General features: G+C 33.2%; 1 protein-coding gene and 1 non-coding gene across 2 annotated transcripts in view; both read left to right on the forward strand.

The window, feature by feature from the left end:
* Positions 1 to 18,465, forward strand: part of EIF3E (eukaryotic translation initiation factor 3 subunit E) — a 44,572-nt gene that overhangs the window by 6,859 nt on the left and 19,248 nt on the right. Inside the window, exons 2-7 of the mRNA XM_036876289.2 lie at positions 587 to 701; positions 2,332 to 2,449; positions 5,011 to 5,053; positions 6,089 to 6,193; positions 13,805 to 13,930; positions 14,605 to 14,729. Coding sequence (XP_036732184.1) covers positions 587 to 701; positions 2,332 to 2,449; positions 5,011 to 5,053; positions 6,089 to 6,193; positions 13,805 to 13,930; positions 14,605 to 14,729 — 632 coding nt within the window. The remainder of the gene's footprint in view (positions 1 to 586; positions 702 to 2,331; positions 2,450 to 5,010; positions 5,054 to 6,088; positions 6,194 to 13,804; positions 13,931 to 14,604; positions 14,730 to 18,465) is intronic.
* LOC118907650 (U1 spliceosomal RNA) lies at positions 1,445 to 1,606 on the forward strand. Its single transcript, XR_005022902.1, has one exon. It is a non-coding gene; the product is annotated as a U1 spliceosomal RNA (small nuclear RNA).

Here is an 18,465-nt window from a genome sequence, read left to right on the forward strand (position 1 = left end):
GTTAAATTATGTTACTTGGATTTGATATGACAAGGTTGACTTAGACAATGGGTGCTAGTTTTGTTTAAGTGGTGTGGATGGGAAAGCATTATAAAGGATTGTGACCATTAAGTGAAAAAAATGCATGGGGAGTAAAGGAGAGGCCACCTCAGGAAAGATAAGTAAACATTATGTGGATGTAGGAGATACTAAGAAGGTAAGAAATTTAAGAGTTGATTCCTACTTACCTGGATGAGGAGACAACTATATGTGCTTCCCAGTGGAGTTGATGTGGTTGTTTATGCACTTGTTTGAACAGGATGTTAGATGGCTTGTAGGGGCACAAAAAATAATATAAATCTTAAGTAGGTGGAAATGGCTTTGTAGTGTGTAACTGCCTTCATTTTTAAATTATTAGGTAAATAAAATACTCTTTTCTCTGTAGGTTGATTGCCTTTTTTTCTTATAAGACAGTGAATTAATAGTGTGTAATATTTTATTTAAAAAGTAGTATTTCAAGAAGTATATTTTCAGGTAAACTAATCTTAGATTAGTCATTTATTGAGGGGAACCAGTATATTCATTAGAAAGTAATTTTCTCTTGCAGATATATAATGAAAAAGAATTATTACAAGGGAAATTGGATCTTCTTAGTGATACCAACATGGTAGACTTTGCTATGGATGTATACAAAAACCTTTATTCTGATGATATTCCTCATGGTAAGTTTTGTCATTAGAACTGAAGCTTGTGAACTGAGGACATGTGTTAAAATCTTGTGATTTAGGAAAGAGCTTTAACCAAAGTCTTCATAATTATTTGATTTTAAAGTTCTTCAGGTAGAAGGTAATATGAAGGTTGCAGGTCTTCTAAAGTGTATTATTTTCTCACCATAAAAGGTGTGACACTACTTTAAAATATGGTCACAGCATGTATAATCAAAGTTGTACTTAAGAGTCAGATTGTTTCCTTAGAATTACCTGAGACTATTGCTGTTTTTTAGTGTGCTAAGTTTTCCATTTAGCATCCTATGTGCCTTGGAGATTTTTACCTTGAAATGTTTGGTTATAGACATGATGCTCAAGTGTGGTCCACGACCACCATCATCAGTTCACCTCGGAATGCAAATCTTGGGCTGTACCCCAGATCTGTTTAATAAAAAACTGTTGACTGAGGTCCAGCAATCAAATTGTAAAAGTACTATGGTATTAAGTCTTCCAAATTCTTGTTTTCTGCTAATAGATGTTCCTTTAAAAAAAAAAAAAAAAGAGGTCCCATAAGTTTTATCATTTATTTTATGTTCCTTTATGTATGCAGTATTTTTAAAGTTTCTAAGAACTCTTTCAGTAGAGAAATAATAAATTTTACTTTGTCTTAATTGGTATTTCTTAAAATTTAATCACAGATCTCCTTCTGTGTTTGAGAAACACTGCTCTAGTATATACTTATTAATGTATAACACAGAATACTGACCTGGCAGGGGAGAAAACCGTGAACATGAAAGTGGTTTTCCCAAGAGGTGCATCCATTACACTCCAGGTGTGCTGACCCTGGAGATTTTCCCAAGTGTGGGAAAATCAACTGTATAATTTGTGGTAGTTGGGAACTGCGTTCATGCTTTCCCCTTTCAACTTGCAAAAATATATATATATATATCTTGTAGAAATTATAACATTAAACATAATCACCTTTTTGACTTATGTTAGTTTCCTGCAAAAACAATCTCTCTTTAAATTTAGTTTGTGATGACAAAGTAAGCTGTTTCTTAGTAAAACTTTAAAACATGCTAGCAGGGTAGGTTATGTGCAGGTTTCTCTCACTTTTCATGATGCAGTAAAGAAACTATAGAATTGGGTTTGAGAGATTATAGAACTAGATTTTTAGTGAAAAGAGAGATTATTGACTAGATCTAAATTCCGTTCAACCTAATTGAAAATCTCCAATAATAATATATCTGAGCCACTACTCAGAAACTCTAGGATAATATTTGTCTGAGAAAATTCAAAGAGAACAAAAAACACTGGTAATGAAGTCTCTGAAATGTAGAATTAGATAATTGTTTTCTCAACAGCCACCCCCAACACCCCCCCAATCCCAGGCTGTATCAGTATATTTCCCAGTTTCCCTTAAGTGTAAGAAGAGGATTCCCTCTTCCCTTTTTTGCCTTTGCAGTGCTAGAAAGAAAAAATTGGATCTTGGGAAGTTCTCTTGGTGGCTCCTGGCTTGTGAATATATTGGTTGGGGGGTAAATAAATATGTGCACAATTTAAATAAATTGAAAAATTTCCAGAGACATCCTCACAGTGAACAGTATTGTTTAACATTATAGTACTTCTTTGCATTTTTAATAAGCTTTGAGAGAAAAAAGAACCACAGTTGTTGCACAACTGAAACAGCTTCAGGCAGAAACTGAACCAATTGTGAAAATGTTTGAAGATCCAGAAACTACAAGGCAAATGCAGTCAACCAGGTAACCTGTCCTTTATTTGAAGTCTAAAAATTCACTTTTATGGATTAATACAAATGTTAATTAAAGCTTTATCTAGTATCCCATCATAAAAGTTCATGGTTTAAATGATCATTTTATCTATTTGCTTATTTTCATTTATCTTTATTATTTAAATTATCTTCATTATAAAAAATTCCTTTATAATAAATGTTGATACTAAATTTTGTTTGAACTTCTTTACCAGTTAACTCAAATCCGATTATGTTGCAGTAGGTCCACCCCTCCCACACCCCCTTCCCAGGGAACATTTGTCAATGTCTAGTGACATTTTTGGTCATAACACTGGAAGGGTGCTACTGTCACCTAGTGAGGAGGGGCCAAGAAAGCTGCTAAACATCTTAAAGCACATCAGGCAGTTGCCTTTGCCCCCAGTAAAGAATTATCCAAACCAAGTGTCAGTAGTACTGAGGGTGAGAAACCCTGTGTCTGGGCAATACCTAGACCACATGGGTTGCTCCCTGTAGGGGAAACCTGAGCTCACTTCATCACTTTGCTGCATTCTTTCATATCCTTCCAACCTTGATGCCCAGTCCAAGGAGGGTAGTGTAGAACTGAAAAGGTTATTTTATTCCTAACTTCCCCTTAACTAGAAATAGACTTATTGTTTGGTTTCCAAAGAAAGTATGTTGCCTCACTCTGGTAATATATATCACTAATTGAAGCCCTTTGAGTTTTTAGAAATATTTAAAAATAAAATTTTCTACTAAAATTGAATATTGCCATGTGGTAAATCTTAGCTACCAATAATTTACTAGAGGAATTGCAGATGATTTTGCCATGTTACATCTTTAGTTCTTACATGCTCAAACCAAATATTTAGAGAAAGTAGCTCTAAGATTTTATTTGTGATTTGGGGAAGTTACCATATTTTTTTTAGAGAAGCAACAAATACTATATCATTATTACACCACACTATAATATACCACACTCTACTATACCATATTGTACTGCATATATATACACACACACATAGACACACACACACTTGGAGATGGCTGTATCTTAACAAAGCTGCCATATATGTACCCCCGGTACCTCAGCGTGGCTGTATTTGGAGCTAGAACCTTTAAAAGGGCAATTAAGTTTAAATTTTAAAAAAGTGTGTGTGTGTGTGTGTGTGTGTGTATGTATATAGTTACATAGTTGTCTTTTGTATATATATTACACTAAACTACTTGTATGCACTTAGATATAATAGTAATTACAGACTTTCAAGTCACATGTAAGTGCTCACAAAGGGACAGCTGACATAATCAGATGTCAGGGTACAATAGAAAATTTAGGCTTTAAATTACAAATTTAGTCACTTGAACACTAGAAAGAAATGGGTCAAGGGTATGAATAAGACGAATATATACTTATTCTTTGAATATTATAAAGAGAAGACTCCTTGTAGCTTAATAGGTACCGAATTAGAGGTAAATGAAAGGATGAAATTGTATGTTAAAACTCGTAAATAAACTACTATAACCTCTCCTCACTAATTCTCATTTTAAGATTTCATTGAACATACAATATTGTACTTCTCCTTTCCCAGAAGTACCCAGTCAGCCAGAGGATAAATACCTGACAGGTGTAAGGAGTGTTACACAAAGTTAACTCACTGTGATCCACAGCAGGCATTAAGATTTAAGAAAATATTTTTATGTTAAAAATTTCATGCATGTTTCATATTCAGTATTTATAATTTACCCATGTTAATTGCAGTGGTGATATATCCCCTCCACATTAAATCTTCAAGTAAAATTGTGCTCCCAAACATATACCATAACATCCCCTTTTGTGGTAAGCATTAGAAAATGTTTTAGGAAAATGTCCAGAAAGTGGGCACCTGTGCCCATCTGTCACTTTTCCTTCATGTCTTTCAAGTTGTCTTTTACCAACCTGCTAGCATCTCAAGTTAAGCAAAGATAATTTAATGTAAGTTAGATTGGGTTATTTGATGCTTTGGTTTGAAGAATAATTATATAGGGTGTGTAACATAGATATGTAAGTTAGTTATGATTTATTAATCTTATAATTTGCCAAATCACTGTCCTTGTGAAAATATTAACATTGTGGAGGAGGACAAAACTTAAATATTTTAAATACATGTTTATATATCTCTATTCTGTAATAAGACTCTTACTTATTGGAAATGTAATCTCAAGAGAGTAAACACCATTCTCAATAGGTTACCATCTAAGTGGACTACTGACCTCATTATAAATATAGTCAGAATATTCTGGTTTGATTACCTAAAAAACTTTTCAAGTCCTTATGTTAGATGATGCATGATTTTCACTTAGGGCTAAAGTAATCCAGAAGTAAAATTTTGAAATTTGCCATATTCCTTGAGGTCCTATTCCTTATGTTCAAAACATGTTATCTTTTGTTTATTTCATTCAGGAAGTCTTAATTTTATTTTTAGTGTTTAAGTATTAAGATACTTAAATGCTTTTATGTGAATAATAAGGTAGATGTTGGATATGTCTATTTTGTTTTCTGTGGCCAAAAAAATAATTTTTGTTTTTTATTATTAGGGATGGTAGAATGCTGTTTGACTACCTGGCAGACAAGCATGGTGTAAGTCATGTTATAAAAATTACTTTAAGTTTTTATGGTGTAATAAGGCAAACTAAAGAATAGTGTTGTATAGATAGGTTCATGGCTTGACAAGAATATAATTTCCAGATTAATTTATTAAATATAATACCTGATACATTTTTTAAACTTTGGTTTTTAAAAATTGGTGCTGATAGGAAAATAATAATGCTCATACGTACTTAAATAGCAGAAATTCTCAAAACTTTTGACTTACTTTTTGCAGAATAGTTAGCATTTTCTATTTCTGAAGTAAGTAAAGACAGAACTAAATATGAATTAGAAATGCTTTGAGCAATACAATTACATACTTGGGCTGCCTTGTAGAAAACAGTAGCCTTGACATTATCAAGCCCTTCATAAGTCCCCAAATAAAAGAATGTTATTATAAGCTTTCCTGCTAATCTCCCAATCTCCTTTCCCTTGTGTTAAAGAGTCATAATATTTTAACTTACATTAAAGTTTTTATCTCATTGAACAATTACTATAACGAGGCATATGGACCACTGTGCGCATTACTCTGTTTTCTATATGGAATGTTTAGTGGATTTATTAATGTTCTAGTTTGGAGACTTTCTCTTAGATTTCTTCACTTTTGCTTTTTTTTGCCTCACTAACTCTAAAAGTTGGTGTAATTTGGGGGCCGTTTTTCACAGAGAACTGAAGTTTATTGGTCATATTATTTGTACAGAAATGCAAAACTTTACAAGGATGCATATGCTTGGTAGTTGTCTAAGTTCAGTTACTAGCTAAGAGAAATATGCATTGGACCTTCAGGTGCAATTCATGTTTGTATTGCAACAAAGTAGTGTTATAATTCATAACTCTTTGAGGCCAGAATTATGAATGTTAAATCTACCAATTCCTAATGTATATTTTAAGTGTCAAGTGTATTCTGATCATACTGTTCTGTTTTGTTTTGGGGGCAGATTTTGGGATGAGAGATTGAATTGATTTTTGAAAGAATTGACTTCTAGGGACATATAAAATTTGGGTTTTGTTTTGTTTTGTTTTTAGTTTAGGCAGGAATATCTAGATACACTGTACAGATATGCAAAATTCCAGTATGAATGTGGGAATTATTCTGGAGCTGCAGAATATCTTTACTTCTTTAGAGTGTTGGTAAGTAATTTTTTTTTCTTTGTCCTCTCTTTTGTAGGATTCCCCTTGGTTCCTCCAAACATGGCTTTAAGATTTGGATCTGTCCATTAAGTTTTCAGCAATTGTTGGCAAAAGGAGAAAAAAATAAACTTTCCCTAAAAAGACCAAATAGAAACAGAAAATTATATCAGGGCCTCAGTATTTGGAGAGAGATTCACTGTCCTTGAAATCCAAAAATTAAAACTAATTTGTTATTTTATGTGTAATTGTATGGTTTTAGCAATAGCAGAATTTTATCATGTAAGATGTTTGTTACGATATTACTATACAGCACAGTGAGTGGTACATTGTAGGTGCTTGATAAATGTTTATTGAGCACTTCAATATTTTCTATACATGCTCTTTGAACATATTCTAAACAACTGTGGAATTCCAACACTATTGAAAGATTTTAGGCCTCAGTGTAACTTTCCATTTATTTCGGTCCTCAACTATTAGAATATAAAGCTCAATCGTTTTTCATTATGTAAGGGAATAGTTGAGTTTAAGTGGCACTACTGGAGCAAATTCTTAATCGTAAAGTATCCTGTTTGCTTTCTTCATTTGTCTATTTGATAACTTCCTAGATCGCTAGTTAGGGAATGTGAACTGTGAAACCAAAAAAAAAAAAAAGACCTTCAGATTGACAGATTTGTTTCTCATTATGCCTTCAGGTTAAGTAATTTTATTAATAAATGCCTTCTAGAGTTATTATAATGCCCTTGTTTTAACCACCCTCTCATTTGAGAAATTAAAATTTGGTACCAACTTTGAGTTTGCAAGCGGGTACCTAAGTCTCTGATTTCTGTAGTTAATCCTAGAAGTTGGAAATGACTTCATAAGACATGGACTTTTTGTCTTCCAACCTTTAAAGAGTCTGTTTCTTCTGTCTCTATTTTCTAGTACCTCTTTTAGACCCACATGCCAGAAAGAAATGACTTATGGATGCTATCTTTGGTTGTTTTCTAGGAACTTAAGTTTTCCTTCTTGAGATGTCAAAGGGAGAAAGTAAGAGATTCGTGTTATTAATTCAGGCAATTCCTGTACTTTAAAAAAGTACTTAAACAATTTCATTTTTTAAAAATTACCATTCCTTCAAAGAAATGAAGATTTTCAGTTTATTTCCAAGTTCGATTGGAAAAAATTTATTTTTTGTTTGCTCTCATCCACAAATGAAGTCTTCATTTACAGATTAGCTGTGGTTAGCTTGCAAGTGCATTGAAGGTAATCAGTGATGCTAAACTTGTTGTGGCTTATCAGAAAATTCCATCAGTTTTACTTTGAATATTATGAAGGATTTAGGAGAGCAAAAGTTGATTACTTTCAAAATGTAAACAGCTTAAACCAGGATTGTAAAATCAGAAGCCTGATAGAATTACAGGTACATGAAAAGAGTGGTTATTCGTATCATTTGTTAATGCTGGGAGTGAATTTTGAGAATGAAGATTTAGTGTCATGTTAGAGTTCTAGCACAGTAAATTTATTGTTGCTGGTTGAGTGAGTGAATGTGCCGTTTTGCTAAGACATGGAAACTTAAGGTAACTGCTGGAAATCCAGATATTGAAACTTCTAGCATATCTGCCCTTGAAAGCAGGTTAGTATGAAGAGCCAACTGTAATGACATGGACTTGAGCCAGAGTAGTACGCATGAACCTTTTGGGTATTAAAGAACTTGTTGCACTGCTACAAAAAGCTTTTATCCTAACATGTATACTCTAGTTTTAATAGTATTATTGTGTTTATGTAGTATGGCCTTATGATTAGTCTGGAAATTTGTACAAGTGATAGGCATATTCTTAAGGGTTTGCAGAGTTTTTTATGTTTCCTTTTTTAAATATAAAGATCAAGTTTGTTCCTTATCTTTAAAAAATTCTGGGTTGGTTTTAACCTTTTAACTGTCTAATCTTTTGCTAGAACTCAAATGGCATTTAGTTAAGTGATTAAATACCATGATCTGAACATGAAATTAATGTTTTAATTAAGAGCAGTCTAAATACAGTGATTGGATAGTGCTTAGAAATTATGTACATGCATTTTAAAATTTTTGTCCCATTTTGTGCCATAAAATATTTGAGGTAGGTGGGAGTTGGTTACTTCCTGTTGTTATGTTGATAGTCTAACCAAGCTAAGTTATTTTACTTCTTTTTTCTTTTGATTTAGATAGTTAATACTATGAAGTATTTGTTTGAAATCTTGTGCATAGTAAAGATATAAATCCTGTTTTGGATTTGGGGTGAATAATGTCAAATTTGGACTTACAAGTAGTTTAACTTTATTTTTTTGCAATAGCTTTTTTTCATTTTCTGGTGGTTGGTTATTTTTCTTAATCTATGGTTAGGGAAACATAAGCTTTGAAAGAACCATTGTAACTATGATCTGAGATTAGAATTTGACTCTCCAGATGACCTCTTGTATAGGTCAGTGTTGTATAAATTAAAGCTGTGTGACCCTAAAATCCACCTTTATTTTAAAAGGACTTGGCTTTTAAAAATGCAGTAAGGATGTTTGGATGCACTCTGTTTGGTTGTGAAATTCTGATTTATGCTTTAAGTCAATGCATTAATTTGAAATGAAGTGGCAGAACAGATTTGATAGGAATTTCTGAACATTTTTGTTTTAAAAGTTATTAATCATGTATTTTAATTATTTTGTTAAAATCTTTCTTCTCTGTGGCCTTTGGTCTTGCTCCAAAATAAAACTTTGCTTCTCATTCAGTACCTTTTTGAAGTAAAAGGGATTTTAAGATGCTGAGATGTAGATTTTTAGGAGTTGTTTGTATATTTTGGATGACAGTCCTTTGTCAGCTGTATCTCTTGCAACTGTTTTCCCCCAGTCCATGACTCATCTTCTCATTCTGTAGATAATTTGTTAAATTTTAATAGATCTAATAGTGTTGATAGAAGTAAAACACTGACACTCAAGACCCACAGGTTTCACTAAGTTAAATGGACTGCAATTTGAAGATTGTTTTCATAAATCCATTCAGAACATCTAATTATTTGTTAGTGATAGTATTTTTGTAGTCTCTGTTTTGTTTTTGTTTTTCACTAAATTTAAAATTCATCTGTAAGTATATGCCATTTGATTTAAAGATAGTTGTCCTTGACTCAAGAAAGCTTGAGAAATAATGACTTTTGGAAGCTTTAGGATCCTGACCAAAGTTTTTTATCTTATGTATCCTGTTTACCCTGTTTGATGTCAGTGCAAAAAGATACCTATTTCATATTGATTCTCAGATATATAGTTTATCACATTTTAACATTGGGATGTGAAATTAGGATGTGTCTTAAATTCGTTTTGGGAACATAAAACAAGAGTGTATCTTAAAATTGATGACATCTTAGATTTGATGAAGATATCTTTGCAAGGATCATTTTATCCTTAAAATTTGAACAGTGATTTCATGGACTTTTATAAATCAGTTTTTTCATTTCAGTGAGTTCAGACAAATATATATACCTGTACAACTACCACCAGATCGAGATAAAGAATATTTGTTACCCCAGAAAGACTATTTGTGCTCCTTTGCAGTCAGACCTCACCCCTGGTTCATCCATTGATCTGCTTTCCATTTCTACAAAATAGTTTGTTCTACAGTTTCACCTAAGTGGAATATTTGTAAGCTTGTGCCTGGTTTATTATGACCAGCAAGTTTTTGAGAGTCATCTGTGTTACTTTTTGCATTGAAATTTCATTCTTTTTATTTCTGAGTAGTATTCCACTATATGTTCTTACTGCAACTTACCTATCAACTATTGATGACCATTTGGATTACTCCCAGTTTTTGTCTGTTACAAGTAAAGTCTTCATGAATAACCATATACGCTTGTTTTTGTGTACATGTAATAATAATAACCAGTGGTTTTATGGCTATGTTTCAAACTTAACTTCCAAATTTTAATCTCTGTTATTTGTCTTCTCTTAGAGTTTCCTAAATGTTATTCAGTACATTTGGGTCAATTACTACCATCAAAAGAAAAATCTCAGTATAAGCAGAGTCTGAATTAGGTATGGGTATTGTCCCCATAGTTCAGACAGGGTACTTTGGTATCATTGTTTCTGTTCTCACTATCATTTTGATAATAACTCATAGTTCCTGAGTTCCTATTATGTGTAAGATGATCTTATGATCTTATATGTAGTATGTCACGTAAATCATAAAACAACTGAGGTTGGTTCTGTTACCATCCCCATTTTATAGATGAAGAAGCTAAAGCACAGGTGCTTCAGCTATTTATAGTAAGTGGTAGAGCTGGAAGTATTGGTTGAATTTCCAGTCCTGCCCATCCAATTTTATTTAGCTTTTAATTATAGTATATGTAATAGTACTTTACAGTTACACTGCCACATAAGTGCTTCAATGAAAAAATATATTTTAAATCTCTACGTCGGTTGGAGAAATGTATTTTTCCTCCAATGCCCTCACTTCCTCCTGTTCCTTTAGTGCATCTGATTAGTTCAGAATCATTCTGTCTACATCCAGTGCCTTGTTTTGAGAGTCCTTTATTCATTTTTGTTATTAGTACTTTTTTTTTTTTAACTGAAGTTTTGTTGATAGACAATCTTATATTGGTTTCAGATATACAACACTGGTTCAGCAGTTACCCATATTACTAAAGCCTAACCACTGTGGTTACCATCTGTCAACATAAGGTATTACAGAATCATTGGCTGTATTCTCTGTGCTATACTACTATCCACATGACCAAGTTACATTATGATTGAGAATTTTTGTGCCACTTCATCCCCCTCACTCTCATCCACCCACCCTAACCTTTCCCCCATGGTAACCACCAGTCATTGATAGCCACCAGACTCTCAATGTGAGTCTACCGCTATTTTATTCATTTTGTTTTGCTTTTTTTTTTATATTCCACAAATAACTGAAATCATACAGTATTTGTCTTTCGCCACCTGGCTTATTCCACTAATACCCTCTAGATCCATGCATGGCAAGATTTCTTTTTTATGGCTGAATAATTTTCCATTGTGTATATGTACCACTTCTTTATCCATTCATCTGTTGATGGACACTTTGGTTGCTACCATGTCTTGGCTATTGTAAATAATGCAGCAATAAGCATAGGGGTGCATATATCTTTTTGAATCAGAGATTTTGTTTTCTTCAGGAAAATTTCCAGGAGTGGAATTGCTAGGTCATATGGTATTTCTAGTTCTGGTTTTTTGAGGAACCTCCATCTCTGCTTTCCATAGTGGCTGCACCAATTTACATTCCCATCAACAATGTAGGAGGGTTCCCATTTCTCCACATCCTCACCAACACTTGTTATTTCTGTCTTTTGGAAAGCGGCCATTCTGACTGTTGTGATATCTCATTGTGGTTTTGATTTGCATCTCCATGATGATTAGCGTTGTGGGGCATCTTTTCATGTGCCTATTGGCCATCTGTATTTCTTCTTTGGAGAAATGTCTGTTCAGGTCCTCTGCCCATTTTTTAATTGGGTTACTTGTTTTTTTGGTGTTGATGTGTATGAGTGCTTTATATATTTTTGATGTTAACCCCTTACACAATAAATTGTTTATGAATATATTCTCCCATGTTATAGGTTGCCTTTTTGTTCTGCTGGTGGTGTCCTTTACTGTACAGAAGATACTTAGTTTGATGTAGTCCCACTTGTTGATTATTTCCTTTGCATGAGGAGATGTGTCCGGGAAATAATTACTCATGCTTATGTTCAAGAGATTTTTGCCTGTGTTTTCTTCCAAGAGTTTTATGGTTTCATGTCTTTCATTCAGGTCTTTGAATTGATTTTGAGTTTACTTTTGTGTATGGAGTTAGGCAGTAATCTGGTTTCATTCTCTTGCATGTAGTTGTCCAGTTTTCCCAACACCAGTTATTGAAGAGGCTGTCTTTTCTCCATGTATATTCATGGCTCCTTTATCATATATTAATTGACCTTATATGCATGGGTTCATATCTTGGCTCTCTATTCTGTTCTGTTGATGTGCTTGTGCAAGTATCATTCTGTTTTGATTCCTATAGCTTTGTAGTGTAGCTTGCAGTCAGGGAGCATAAAACCTTCAGCCTTTTTCTTCTTTCTCTGGATTGCTTTTCTCAGTATTTCATTTCTAGAGATCCTTTTTTCTCTATTTCTCAGCTTCATTGTATTCCTGTTCTGTAATTTCCATGTCACTGATTGTCTCCTCTTTTTGTAGCTGTCTGTTTTCCATTCCCTCCATCGTATATTTTATGTCAGTTACTGTATTTTTCAGCTCTGAGTGGCTCTTTTTCAGCTCTTGTATCTCTTTGTTGATGTCCTCCCTGAGTTCGTCAATACTGTTCTGCAGATCCATGAGCATATTTATGACTGTTACTTTGAAGTCTTTATCAAGAATATTGGTGATCTCCAATATTCTGGTGTCTTATCCTGTAGTTTTGTTTGGAACATATTCCTCTGCCTCCTCATTTTGTCAGGGTTTCTGTGTTTCTTCCTTTGTATTAGATCTGCTATGCTTAAAGTAATGGCTTTAATGAAGAAGACAGCCTGTGGTGTCCAGAATCTCAAGACCATTTCCTCTCAAGTTCCTGTTTCTCCTTTGTGGTGGAGCCCCAGTTGCTGTTGGTGGGCAATGGGTATGGCTGCCCTGTCTGTCTGCCAGCAGTGCTTTACCTCAGTTCACTGCGCCCAACCGGGCAGGTTGCCTCAGCCCATCTTTTGTCATCAGAGCAGTGCCTTCTTCTGGGATCATTGTGGGCGGGGCCCCCATCTGCCTGCCCTGCAGGGATGGAGGGGCTGCTGGGTTAACAGGATGGGCTGCGGCTCTGGGGCAGGTATGCGGGCTATTAGCCTACTTCCTAAAGGTGTTTTGGGTTTGTGGTCCCCTTCCACCAGTGGCAAGCGACTGAGTGGCTTTCAGTCCTACTCCTTTGTAATTGAAGACTGATATAAAATTTATAGAGGTCACAGTTAGAGGTGTAATTTGGGGCAAATTACCCTCTCTGTACATCAGTTCTTCCTCTTGAAAATGGCAATAAACAGTGTTATTTACCATATAGGGTTTTTCTTAGGATTATATGAGAACCTTAACTTGTATTGGTATGTATTCCTTTGATAATTTTTAACTGTTAGCAACCAGTAGACCTGCTTTTTTCTCATTCTCTTTCTGTAACTCCTTCCATTTGTGTCATAATTTGGACGTTTTTTTCTCATTCTGGGAATAATTTCTCTGAGTTGTAAATGAGACCCACAAGTTTTGATTTCTCACACCTTCACTCTAGTGATTTTTCACAACAAATTTCCTTTGAATCAAACTTGGTTTCCAAAGTTTTAGGTGCCTAAAGCTTGATTAATGTATAAATTATCTGAAATGAGTTACTCTAAAACATTAGTTTTAAATTACTCTTTATTTTCTGATTTAAACTGAAGATCAGAGATTTAAGTATATTTCAGTAAGTTAAGTGGAGGTTTGAAACAGTTTTACCAGTGCAACCCAATAAGGACTTAGATAACTTAGCTATAGGTCTTTTAGTAGACTAGATGGATATGTAAGGTATGAAATATATATTATCTTTTTTCCTCCAGGTAATTTATTATAATTAATGAATGTAATTAATTATGATTGCTTAAACAGGTTCCAGCAACAGATAGAAATGCTTTGAGTTCACTCTGGGGAAAACTAGCCTCTGAAATCTTAATGCAGAATTGGGATGCAGCCATGGAAGATCTTACACGGCTAAAAGAGACCATAGACAATAATGTGAGTTAACACTTGTTCAAGAGTGATTGTTTCAAATTCTGTGTATCCTTCATACTTTCTGTAAGAAAAAAATACATTAAAACAAAAGAAAGGGATGAAGGGATATTAACCTTATATGTTCAGATTATCTTCTGTTGCTCTGACAAAATCACGGTGAATTTGACTAGTTTCACTCCTTTAAGGAAGCTGTCGAACTTCTTTTGGTTCTTAGGAAAAGAACTCAGTTTTTCATTTCTGTTACACCTACTGTGCTCTTTTTTTCTGTATTAGTGAAAATGATAAAATATTGTTAGTGCCACCTATTATTGAAAGTCCTATAAAGAAGATTAGTTTTAACATACCATTTGTGTCTAATAAAACTATTTACTATGGAGTGCTTAATTCAGACCTTGCTTTTAAAATGTTCTGAAATAAGTTTAATTTACATTCTTTGTAAACAATGACTTAGTGGGCATTTTCAAATCTGTCTTTGAGAACATGGAAATAATTTCTAACTTTGAGGATCATGCAGAGAATAGAGGACCTAAGGGGACAGGCCTTCACAAGAACCCTAGTGCATGCCTTAAAAGGTTCTCATTTTTATAACAAAAATTCTGAGATCAGAAATGTTTATTCCCCTTGTCTCTTCATCATATATTAATATTTATTATGTATACTTTTTTTTAACCTTTTAGTCTGTGAGTTCTCCACTCCAGTCTCTTCAGCAGCGAACATGGCTCATTCACTGGTCTCTGTTTGTTTTCTTCAACCACCCCAAAGGACGTGATAACATTATTGATCTCTTCCTTTACCAGCCACAGTAAGTTATTTCAATGTATAACTTTGGCTTTATAAGGATTTTTTAAAATTGAAATATAGTTGATACAGAATATTATATTGGTTTCAGGTATACCACATAGTAAATTTGACAATAAATACATTATGAAATGCTCACCACAGTAAGTGTAGTTAACCATTTGTCACCAAACAAAGATTCTACAGTATTATTAACTATATTCCCCAAGTTGTCCTTTTCATCCCCATGACATAATTGGAAGTTTATACCTTTTTATCCTTTTACCTATTTTGCCCTTTCCCCAACTCCTCCTAACCTCCCTTCTGCCAACCACCAGTTTGTTGTCTGTATTTGTGAGTCTATTTTATATGTATGTGTGTGTGCTCATTTGTTTTATTTTTTAGATTCTACTGATTAGTGAAATCATATGGTATTTGTCTTTCTCTGACTTAATTCACTTAGCATAGTATTCTGTATGTCCATTCACAATACAGTTGCAAATAACAAGATGTCATTCTTTTGTATGGCTGAGTAATATTCCATTGTATGTATGTATGTATGTATATATATATATATATATATATATATATATATATATATATATATATACACACACACACACACATATATATATATATATACCACTCCTCTTTATCCATTCATTTATTGATGGATGCTTAAGTTGCTTCCATATCTTGTACTACAAGTATATGCTCCAAATATTATAAGTAATGCTACAGTAATTTATAGGAATAAAAAAGATACAGGAATACATGTATCTTTTTTATTTTGTTTTCTTTGGTGAATACCCAGAAATGAAATTACTGGGTCATATGGTATTTCTAAGTTTTTGAGGAACCTCCATACTTAGTGGCTGCAACCATTTACATTACCACCAACAGTACAAGAGGTTACCCTCTTTTCCACATTCTTGTCAACACTTGTTATTTCTTGCCTTTTTGTTAGTAGCTATTCTAACTGGTATAAAGTGAAAACGCATTGTGGTTTCTATTTGCCTTTTATATAAATTTTTTAAATTTAAAAATATACTTCTCTCTAACATTTGAATTCTTGTCAACTATATTTTTCTCTCTTCATGTGGTATATGTGCTTATTAATTGAAAAAGCTTACATGTAACTCTTAAAGTAAATTATTTGATAAAAGTGTACTCTAAGCCCTTTAAAGTACTATTTAAAGTGTGGTCCCTTGGCCAGCACCATAGGCATGCAGAATCTCAGGCTTCATCCTAGAGGAACTAAATCAGAATTTGCATTTTAACAAGATCCCAGGTAATTCACATAAGCATTAAAGCTTTAGAGTCAAAGCTCTAGACCACATTATGGGGAAGAAATATATACATCCTAGAGGAATCCTTTTTATATCATCTTCGCTCCATCATCCAGTTTTTGGTGGTAAGAAATTGACTGCATTATGAACTAGACTATTTGCTCTGTTGTTAGCTACAAATCATCTTAAACTTATTCTTCCAATTGAACTTAAGTGCCTCTGAAACTTATGTGCGTTATTTATGTTTCGTTGGAATAACAGAAAGCAAGACTGCTTTATGAAAACACTTAAGATATTTGAATTCCTTATCTCTCCTTCCTTTAGTCCAAATATGTGTGTTTTAATGAAGTATGTAATTTTTCAGATTCTAGTTGGTCACTGTCCTTAGATAACTGCTAGTCTATGCATAGCTTTCTTAAAAGCTGGATCTTCAAAATTCTAGAATTATCTATGCTTTATAGATTACAGTGGTAGTATTACCTCCTATGACCTGTACACATGTTTATAGTAATGTAGCCCAAGACTGTAATAATATAATTTGGCAGTTTTTTCACAGTGTGGCTTATACTGACTATATTTTTAGTTAAATTTTACATAAATACTCTTGAACTATATTTTTTTTGTTAAACTAAATGATGTAGTTTGATTACATTTAATTTGATGTATACTGATTGTTGTCTATCAAATTATGGTTTTAACATTTCTTCTAAAATACATATTTTAATTTACAAAAGTATAGCTTAGAAATAGATGGTATTCATACCCTTATGATATAAAACATCAATGAAGATTATATAATGCATATGTGAATTACCTGTTCATTCATTCATTATAATGAACCTGCTTTAAAAAACCTGTTTTTAAATTGATTTTGTAGTTTTCAGTCTTGAAAATAGGATAATGTAGTGATAATTTTAGATGTTGATGAGATACAATAAACTAAGTCATAAATATATTCCTTAATAGCTCATTTTAGTAAGATTTTTAAGACTCTAAAATATTTGACCTCTACGGTTATTAACATAAAAGCATTTGAATTTAAGAAAAGTTACGTTATCAGTGGTAAGTGGTACTACACATAAGAAAATACTCAGCCAACTAAGAAGTGTCAGTGATTTTTTTCATGCAGAATCGGAACTATTTTTAAATGTGATCTGTGATTTATAATGAGAAGTATAAGTGCTAAGAGGTCCAAGTATAGGAAGCATTTGACCAGATTGTTCTGATCCTGTAAGTTTAGTAAATAGGAAGCCATATAATATGCGGAAGTTTGCTTTATGAGTACTTGGAATCAAAATAGAAGGTATATGACTTGAACATTTAATAGCATCATCAGGTTAATCTGGCCTAACCTGATGGCCTGTATCCATCTTCACAACAGGAATATTCTTGCCACCATGATCAGATCATGGACATTTTTTGGCATGAATGTCACCCTAAACATGTGGATGGTATTTTCAAAATTTGCTTTTTTCTTCTTTTTTAATGATTCAATTTCAAATTAGAACCTTTCATGGTTCTCATGTGTTCCCCTTCTCCCCCACTGATTTAAATATGTTAATATCTTTTATCAAGTTCTTCTCAAGTCTTCATGATCTGATAGCTTTCTCTTACTAAATCTGCTCTGATGCACTGTTTATTTAATTCTCTGAGAGCAGTCTTATTTCTCTTACACCCTTATTCTTCAGAGGTAAAGTACCCTTTGAGAAGTACCTTTGTGCAACCATTATATTTTAGAGAGGCTTTTTTATTTATGATGCTGATAATTACATTCTCATGCAATAGATGAGACATACCAATATTGGATGAATCTGGAGTATTCCATAAAAATGATTGGTAAGTCATTGTGAGAAATTTGAGAATGTTGGTGAGTGAGTAAAACAGCTATTTACCAGTCTTCAATGTTAAACTATCCATACATCTTATTTTAAAAAGTTGTTTTATAAGACTTTGAAATGCAAGAATTAAGGATATGTTAATTTGTATTATATATTTGTGGAGATTAACCAAACGTGCATTCAAATGAGAAGAAATTAAAAATAATACTAACATGTAGTGTTTTTTGTCCCTTCTGAAAAATAAAACCTATAAGATTATAAGAGTTTTGGATATCCCCAAAATCAAGGGTTGGAAGATGACCTTTCCATGAACGAGCAGATTTGACCTGAACTCTAGAGTCTGAAACAATGGCTGTAATCTTGACACCTAGTAGATGAGTCAAGAATAAGGTCAGCTCTTCCTGAGCTCACCCATAGGTTTCACTAGGAATTGGCTTTCCATGCTACTCACTACTTAACTAGTAGACCTGCTCCCCTATGTTTTTTTGGCAACTACGTATATGTCCAGAAAGGAGCATTAGATATAACTGGCTTTTGAATATTTTCAAGTAATGAAAGGAAGCAAGCAAATAAGATAAAAGTATTCAAACTGTGAAAATTCTAGAATACAAGTAAGGGGAAAACAGGATAGATT

The sequence above is a fragment of the Manis pentadactyla genome, chromosome 3, assembly GCF_030020395.1.
Source record: "Manis pentadactyla isolate mManPen7 chromosome 3, mManPen7.hap1, whole genome shotgun sequence".
In the NCBI taxonomy this organism is placed as follows: Eukaryota; Metazoa; Chordata; class Mammalia; order Pholidota; family Manidae; genus Manis; species Manis pentadactyla.